The sequence below is a fragment of the Zingiber officinale genome, chromosome 4B (assembly GCF_018446385.1).
Source record: "Zingiber officinale cultivar Zhangliang chromosome 4B, Zo_v1.1, whole genome shotgun sequence".
Lineage (NCBI taxonomy): Eukaryota > Viridiplantae > Streptophyta > Magnoliopsida > Zingiberales > Zingiberaceae > Zingiber > Zingiber officinale.
In genome coordinates, this window is record NC_055993.1 from 103592559 (window position 1) to 103601798 (window position 9240).

The following is a 9240-nucleotide window of genomic DNA, read 5'->3' on the forward strand; positions in this document are numbered from 1 at the left end:
CTTTTTGGGTTGTGCAAATTAATATGCAAGGGTAGATGGTGCATGGTGCACTGCAGAAACCACAGAGCTTTGGAGAAAATGCATGGATCTATTTCAGGCATTTGATCCAAAAAAACCATTATATAAGATGTTCAAAATCTTAAATTACATCATAGGATAACATCACCACACCATGTGACCTTCACCACAATTTCACACCACACTTTCATCGTACACAATAACATTCACAACTCAATATGACCAACTATATTAGGAAGCAATCCTCTTCATCCTCGAAAATTCAAGTGCTTAAACTCTTTTCTTGCCATTTCAACTTCAGCTTTGTAAACTTCAGTGAGAGATGCATATACATCCAGTCATACATATTGTCCACCATCTGAAAGAGAGTAATCCTGGTAGTCTTTTTAATGAATATTACGCCCAAATATGTCCAGAATCCAACTATAAATCCCATAACAATGATAGCATAATCTAGAACTCTTTCAAGCTTGTCATCATCTTCTACTTGATATGGTGAATGATTAGCTTCATCACCAGGACACTCTGGAAGTGGCACACCACAAAGGCCCTCATTGCCAACATAGATCGAGTCATTGAAGGTTGACAATTGATCGCCCGTTGGGATTCTTCCTGACAAATTGTTGTGGGAGAGATTCAAGAATTCTAGAAAGCTTAAAGCAGATAGTTCGACAAGAATTTCTCCCATGAGATAGTTCATTGACAAATCAAGAGACTCCAATTCCTTCATGGCACCAAGATTTTCTGGAATCCTTCCTATCAAATGGTTGTTGGATAAGTTAAGGAAGTCCAATCCATGCAGCTTCGTGATCTCTTTTGGAATCTCACCAGAAATATTATTGTTTGATAAGTCTATGCTTGCCACTGCACTAAGAGCATTAGTGTATTCATTGGTTAACCCTTTTGCAGTTATTATAATGTTATCCTTGAAGCTATTTCCCATATGGCAAACCGGACACCGATAGAACTTAATGTCACAAACAGAAGCATACAATAGATGATCAGTATAGTTTTGCTTCACAACCATAGAATTGAAATTTGACATAGAGGAAGGTATACTGCCAATAAGATTGTTGAACGAAAGATCCAAAACTTGGAGGGAAGTAAGATTTCCTATACTTGCAGGAATAGCATGATCAAATGAGTCTGAGCTCAAACGAAGAAACTTTAATAACGAAAAGCTCCTTCCCACCCAATTTGGTATTTTACCGAAAAATTTATTCCCACCAAGATCAAGAGTTACTAATTCATAAGAATTTCTTAAGGCAGAAGGAAATGATCCTAACAAATTATTATTATTCATATGAAGGGAGTTCAAACTAATTGGATATGAGTCATTGCAATTTGGGACCTCGCCCGACAAGTAATTGTTGGATAGGTGCAGTACCCTTAACATTGTGAAATTGCAAAAGAAGGCAGACAAACAACCATTGATATGGTTATTAGACAACATTAATATTTCAACAGCTTTCGGAGTTCTATAATTCAATGGAATTGTTCCTTCAAAAAAGTTATATGATAGATCCATAGAGACAGGTAAACTAGAAGGTAACTAACTATTCAAATTGTTTGAGCTTATGTTAAGGTAAAGTAGTGAATTATTGAAAATGAAATCTGAGAATCAACTTGGAATATTTCCATAAAGTCCAACTCCAGATAAAGATAATTCTTCCAAAGTTGTTTGCGTGTGAATCCAAGAAGGAAATCTAGTTCCCAAATGACAATAGCTCATATCAATCTTGTAAGCATGAAAAGGAGGAAGCCAATCATCTGATAAAATCAAATTCAAGGAATTATAAGATATATCCAAAAACGTTAAGTTGGCGAGCTGGGAAAAGTGAGCATCTGTCATGTTGCCCTGTAATGAATTTGATGAGGCATCCAAATATTGCAGTTGAGTTAATTGTCCAAGACCGGTAGAGATTGACCCAGTGAAGTTATTGTGACTCACTACAAAGGACTGTAACTTGGATCCTTGTGGACATTTAGATAAACCATCAAGTAGATTTGTTAGTTCTCCATCAATATTATTCAAAGACAAATCCAAATCCTCCAAATTGCATAGATCACCCAAACTCAATGGTATCCGCCCCATCAAGTAATTCATTGATGCATTAAAATACCTTAAGTTGTGAAGTCTGCCAATGATTCCAGGTATTTGACAAGAAATATTATTAGAAAATATGTCTAATTCCTCCAAATTGACGAGATTACCCAAAACATCTGGTATACATCCATAAAACTCATTAGATGACACATCCAAATGCATCAAGCTAGTGAGGTTGCCCATGCTCAGAGGTATCTCTCCAGTGATTCGATTATGAGACAAATCTAAATACTTTAAGTGGATAAAATTGCCCAAGCTCAGAAGTATCTCTCCAGTGATATGATTACCCTGCAAATCTAAATGCTCCAAGCAACAAAGGTTGACCATGCTCAAAAGTATCACATCAGTTATATAATTCCAAGATAAATCTAGATATTCAAGATGAAAAAGACTTCCCATATTTAGTGGAACTTTTGTTAAAGGATTATCAGCTAATTCCAAATGCTTCAACTTTCCAGTGGCATTCACTGAAATATTTCCTTCTATTTGATTACTTGATAAATTATTTGTGCCAGCTCCTCCTGTTGCATCTTGTAGCCCACAATTTGATAAAGCAAGATGTTCTAGGCTATTATAATTAATTTGGTGAACCCAACTATTGGCTAAAGAGAGATTGACACAACTCATGTCTAGATATTCTAGAGAAGTTAAGTGGGAAAGCCAACTCAGGTCATTTGACCATAGTGAAGAATACCAATTATCACAACAACCAAGGTCAAGGTAGCGTAGGTTAGAAAGGCTGCCTAGTTGTTGTGGAATTAATCCATTAAAGTTGGCATTGGAAAGGCCAAGATGTTCCAAATGGACAAGCGAGGAAATCATACTAGGCATGTGGGTTGAGTCGAAGTTGTTGTTGCTTAAATTCAGGTATTTTAAGTGCTTCAAGTTAAACAAAGAAGGATTTACCTTACTTTTGTCAGGATATGAAACATATGGATCAAATGGGTAGTGGACATCAAGCATAATGACATGGCTAGTGGTGTTGTCACAGGCGACTCCACTCCAGTTGTAACAATCATAACCGCTCCAAGAAGAAAGCCAATGATCAGAGTTATACAAATCAGACTTGATGGCAAGTAGAGCACTCCTTTCACTCTCCAAGCAACTGATCCTCTTAGATGCATCTGGATGATCATCACAGCATGCTCTACCGCTAAATAATAAGATGACTAGGAAGAGAGTAGCATGCTTAGAGGAATTATAGCTGCCCTTGCAACCACAACTAATAGCCATAGAGCTAGTGATTATGGAAGAGTAGCTAGATTGAATCAAGTTGAAGAAAAAAACCATACCTAGAATGTGTATATATACACACAAGGTCCTGTCAATCGTGTGCGGAAGTAACTTTGATTTTGTTTTTTTTTTCTTTTTTGGAAAATGGATTGGATGACTTTGTTGATATGACCATGACAGGTTGATTATACCGTGAAGAAGGGATTTGCTTTAACTTCCACAAAATATTTATAAATTGGTAGATATGCATAACAAACTTTAATTCAAATGTCTTAATTGTGATTTTGGTTGGGATTAAAAATATATATATTTTGCTATAATTATTAATTCGATTTATAATTTAATATTTCTCTATAGCACATTTAAGTATGAATAGGACATGCCCTTGTCTTGGTTTACAAAACCCAGTCATGTGGTTAGAGTAAAGTCAATGTCTCCTTGAGTCCTTTGTTTAGTCAAGTCTTTTTGTAACATTTATTCCAAGGAAATTAGAAATATAGATGTTTTTTTATTTGGAAACCTACAAGCAACCTTATAATAAGTGGATGAATTTAAATTTTAAATAGGATAAATATATTCATTTTGAACGTGTATAATTATATTTTAACTTTATCTAATAGATAAATTAGGAAGAAGATTATTTAATTTCAAAATTAATCGGATGAAGTTGAACACCTAAATTACATAAAAAAAATAATAATGACACATTCTAATCCTCTTTTAAAATTTTATAAATTATTACCGGCTTAATTACTCATAACAATTATAATAGATTATGATCCTGTCCGAGCGCTGAGTCGATGGACACTGGGGGCGTGGCACTCTCCGCTATCTTCGACTGGTGATGTAGATCTCCGGTGAATCTGCAAAGAAGCCGAGCCGGGAGGGATTTCCCGGCGACGACCCTCCGACGCTCAAGTCAGGCAGTGAAGAAGAAGAGGAGCAAGGTAACGCTACTGTGGCTACAGTGATGAGAATCGCATACCTCCGTCGAAGTCTGGGGGTCCTTATATAGGACCCCCGGGGAGGCGCGGACATGCTTCTCGATGCGTGCACGCTTCCCCAAACATACCTCAGTAGGGTTGTGTCAGAAAAGCATGTCTGACGCCATTCCGTAATCGCCCGAGCATATCCCTGATATGACGGTGGAAACTTCCACCGTACGACACTCTGTTCGCTCCAGCAGCCGACCATGCTGTTTGTCGGTGGCAGACGTCTCGAGGATGATGTTACCAGCTGTCCCTTTTGTCCCTTTGCGCCTCTCGCCTGTTCCCGGTCCGAGCGGACTATCCGCTCGGCGCTCATGGCCTCCGGGAATACGCCTACCTCGAACCGGGCGGGGAAGCCCTGCTCATGTGCTCGGATGGGATTGTGACTTATTGTCCTGTGGCTTGGCCGAGCGGCCTGTCCGCTCGGCCCAGAGACTCTTTTACCTTGAGCATCGGAAACCCGACCCCTGGTCGGGCTGTCTTTCATCCGGCCTGGGGTCTCCCAGGCCGGATGTTTGGTCGGTCGGATGCTCGGTTGGCCCGCCAGCCCGCTCGGCACGACCTCTATCCGCTCGGTACGACCTTGGGGCTGACCCTCTTGACCATTGACCTCCACGTGTTGTTGACCTCCTGCCAACGAGGGTCCCCCGTCCTTACCACCGGATAACATGCCTCCCCCTCAAGACTAGTCGAAGGAGGCGCTAAGTCCGACTGACTGGACTATCGGTCTAGCGACATGACGGTCGTTCTGTATCTGATGAGAACACCGCTCGGCCTAGAACCCACTAACACTTGAAGAGTTCAACATGCCGGTGGATGTCTTTCCCTTAAGGTCGAGCAAACGCCCTCGCCTGCGTAATGGCGGTCATTAAATGCACCCAATGGAGTGATGCCACGTGGTCAGGCGGCCGTCATCGCCTGCTCGAGCTGTCAGACTCGATGTGACCCCTGGCGCTTTGAATTCAACGGGCAGATCCGTTCCTTGGACCCCATGCCCTGGATCGGGCGGTCCCTGCGGCTTGAGCCCAACCTTTATAAGGTCGCTTCCTCTTCTTCCGCCGCTTCCGCTCTATCGCGCCCGTGCTTTTGAAGGTTCCTGCTTCGTTCTTCGGCGAGCCCATTCTCGACATTCTGGCCCTCCGCTCTCTTCTCCAGCCGTCCTCTTTTCTGTAAGAACTCTTGGCTCACTCCCTTTTTGTTTTCTTCGCACTTTTTCTTTGCATTCCGGTGGTGTCTGCGCGTCGCAGGCACTGTTCCGTTCATCTCCTCCCTTGCCTTCTGTTTTCCCTTTGTCTTGCATCCCGGTGGCAATGGCTAGTTCTTCTGCCCCTTCTCTCGGTCTTTGGCATCAAACCATGGAGAGTAGGTTTGATTCGGGAGACACCTTCAGATTACTTAACACCTATCAAATCCCTGATGGCCATAAACTGATCCTGGCCGAGCCGTTCGACCGACCCCATGACCCGTCGACTGACACTGTTACCTTCTTCCTCGACCAGTTCGTAGGCGGCCTTAGGTTTTTCATCCACCCATTTATCTTAGAATTTTGTAATTATTTTCGTATTTCGCTCGGCTAGCTTGTTCCAAATTCCTTTAGGCTACTGTGCGGCGTAGTTGTACTCTTCCGGGTACACAATATTCCCCTTAAGCCCCAAATCTTCTATTAGTTTTACTACCCCAAGCAGTCTGAGCTGGGCACCTTCTTATTTCAAGCTCGGATCGGTCTAGTTTTCTTTGATAAAATGTCTACCTCCAATAAGCATTGGAAAAAGCATTTTTTTCTTCCTGCATTTTCCCGAGCCACCATCCTTCCGGACGAAATGGCAAACTTCGTTGCCGACTCCTCTCGAACTAAAAAGGTATCGGACTAAACCCACTTTTCTGCATGCGGCGAACTTGCTAGCCGGGTTGAAGCTAGACATACACAAGCTGATGCCCGAAGGGATGATGTTCCTATTCGGATTAAGCCCGATCCGAACGCGGCTTCCGAACGACCCGGGTAAGGAATAACCTTCTCTCCTTTTCTTTGCGTCTAACTAATTTCTTTTCTTTTTCTTGCAGCCGAGACTATGATGAAATCAGTGGTGTTCGGCCTGCTGAAGCGCAAGGCCAACAAGATAGAGGCGGCTGCCACGCAGGAGACGGAGAAGCTGGGCCTCACCTCGATCGGCTCTCACGAGGGTGAGAGTGAAGAGGTACGTACGGGGGGCGAGGCGTCGGCCGCGCGGACGGTCACCACGGATGCGGCTGGGGAGAACGCTCCACTGAGTGTGCCACCGGCCACTCGGCCCGATGAAGCCGGCTCTGATGATGAAGAAGTTTCGTTGGTTGGTCGTAAACACCGCCGAACGGGCACCCCCACCCGCTCAGCAACCTCTGCCATTCACGTTTTCGAACAGACGGACGATCCTCTAGCTTCCGCTCCTGCATCTGTGGAAGCGCTATCGTCCGACCGGACTCAATCTCAAGGAGACTGGCCTGCCAACCCCGTCGCCGCTCAACCTCTCACCTTGCTCCCTCTAGCTCGCCTGATAACCAAGCGCTCTCTCATCCGCTCTGAGCCGGTCGAACAAACTTCTGCTCCTTCTGCGTCCGCCCAGTCCACTCCGGGCCAACATAGGACTATCAAGGTTCTGCTCCACCTGCCAACAGAGGAATATTTGCGCAAGGCTGACCAGCCGTCGAGCCCCGAACACTTGATAACCATTCGGGGGCCCCTCGCAAAAGTCTAGGAGGACGCCCGAGCGTGCGTGGGCGTGATGCCACCTGGGTTGCTCGGCAACAACCATCTGCAACAAGCTACTGGGGTAACTTTTGCAAGCTTTTTCTTCTTATCCTCCGTTCGGTATTTTACATTTTTAACTGAATCGCAACATTGGGTCGAGAGTATAGCGGTGTGCCACCGCTTAGCTTTCCTTGAGGAGGAATTCAAAAAGCTCAAGGTCTCTGGAGGGACCCCTCTTCAAGGCCCTTCCTATGCAGAGCTGAGGGCCGATCTGGAGAAGGCCAACAAACTACTAGAGGCCGAACGACATAAATCTTCGGCCTTGCAAACCATGGTAGACCGGCTCGAGACCCAGGTCAAGACCTACGATAAGAAGATTACTCTGGCCACTAACAGGAAGAATCAAGTCGTCGATGACCTGGAGGCGAAAAATGTTGAAGCCCGGACCCTTGAGGTCAAAGTCAAAGAGCTGACCGACTTGCTGACTGCCGAGAAGAATGGTCGTTCGGCGGAGGTGGCCGTCCTTCAGATTGACCGGAAGACACTCCAAGAGGCGCTGGATGCTTCTCGCGCTGCCTTCAAAGAATATCAGGAAGCCGAGCCGAGCCGAATCATTGTCATGCAACAGAATTACATCCGCTCGGAGAAGTTTGTAGAGAAGGCTTGCGCTCGGCTCGTCCATGCTTTCGAGCTAGCCATCACCGCCACGACCGACTATCTGAAGAAAAAGGACAAGCTGCCTGAAGACTTTACTATCCCCGTTCGCGATCATGCCGACCTCCTGACCACAATTCCAGACGAAATTTTTAATTATTTAGAGTGAAGTCCTGAATGTATGTTGGTCGTCCGACCTATAACACCCTTTTGTAATCGCCATTCGACTAAATTTGTTGAATGAATCTATGCCCGTCTTTTTGTCTAATCATGCTCCTCTCGACTTTCACGTTACCGTTAAGCAGTCTAATGCCATATCACCTTCAGGCCGGGGGGTTTATAGTCGCCGGTCCGACTCTAGAATTTAACGTCGCCGCTCAACGGTCTTCCGCCCCGGGGGGTTTATAGTTGCCGGTTCGACTCTAGAGTTTAACGTCGCCGCTCGACGGTCTTCCGACCGGGGGGTTTATAGTCGCCGGTTAGACTCTAGAGTTTAATGTCGTCGCTCGACGGTCTTCCGGCCGGGGGGTTTATAGGATGCATTGTTGAATTTTGAAATCTAAAGCTCAGTTTCACAATCAGGAATTCAAAGAGATTCTAGCTTGCTCTGGATCAGCAAATAGGTTGCAAGGTTAACACCATTGCATTACTGCATTTTTTTCCCATTTGATTTAGCTATTCACATAGCTCCTGAAATCACAGCTTCAACAACAGAAATTAAATTGATTCATCAATTTCAGTATTGCTATTCTTCCAATTTGTTTCTTCAACAACTACACAACAAGATAAAGATCACTATTATGTCTAACTGCAACTTACGAGATCAGATTAATTCTTAAAGAACTCCTTCAACAGCTATGATGCTTCTTGTTACTGAGTTGTTCAGAAATAAAGACCAGGTATCAACAACTTTTGATTTCTAAAATTTTGGTTTCAGATTCAGAATTAAAACTAATTCTCTGTGTTTCTGCATTTCCTTTTCTCTGTTTCTATTTTTGTTAATGGATTCTGGTTCTGGGAATCTGCAACTAAAGATTCCAGTAACAGGGTTTCACAACTGGATTGGTTCTGACATAGCTCCTGCAAAAACCACTTCTGGAATCTCTTTCAGCAGCAAAATTGCAAAAGGAATCCAAATCGTTTTAGCAAAATTCTCCAGTAGCTATCTCTGAAATTCTCTGCAATTTATTCTGAAATTGTGTACTTCCATGAATCAATTCACTAAAGTTGCCTCAACTTATGCAATAAATATCATTTTGTTGCTTCTTTTGTCCAACTTATATTCCCTAACAACCTCATTCTGAATGATAATCAGAAGATTTGAGAAGCATATTTTCAAAATTCAGATTTTGAATAATTTACTAACATGATGTTTAAAATAACAGCTAACACACATGAGCATAATTGGTGTTCTTTCAGTGAAATAGAAATGCAATTCTCAAGTGAATTGGAAATGAAGTTCAGTTTCTGAAAATTTCAGAAACTGTACTCAGAGCACAATCACTTGATGTTAT

General features: G+C 43.4%; 1 protein-coding gene across 1 annotated transcript; it reads right to left on the bottom strand.

Annotated features, from left to right (window-relative positions):
- Positions 1-280: 280 nt before the first annotated feature.
- On the bottom strand, positions 281-3358 carry LOC121978488 (receptor-like protein EIX2). Its single transcript, XM_042530829.1, has 2 exons — positions 3037-3358; positions 281-1164 (listed from the first exon to the last, which is right to left on the bottom strand). Exons 1-2 carry the CDS (start codon positions 3356-3358, stop codon positions 281-283), a joined length of 1206 nt encoding a protein of 401 aa, XP_042386763.1.
- Positions 3359-9240: the final 5882 nt, after the last annotated feature.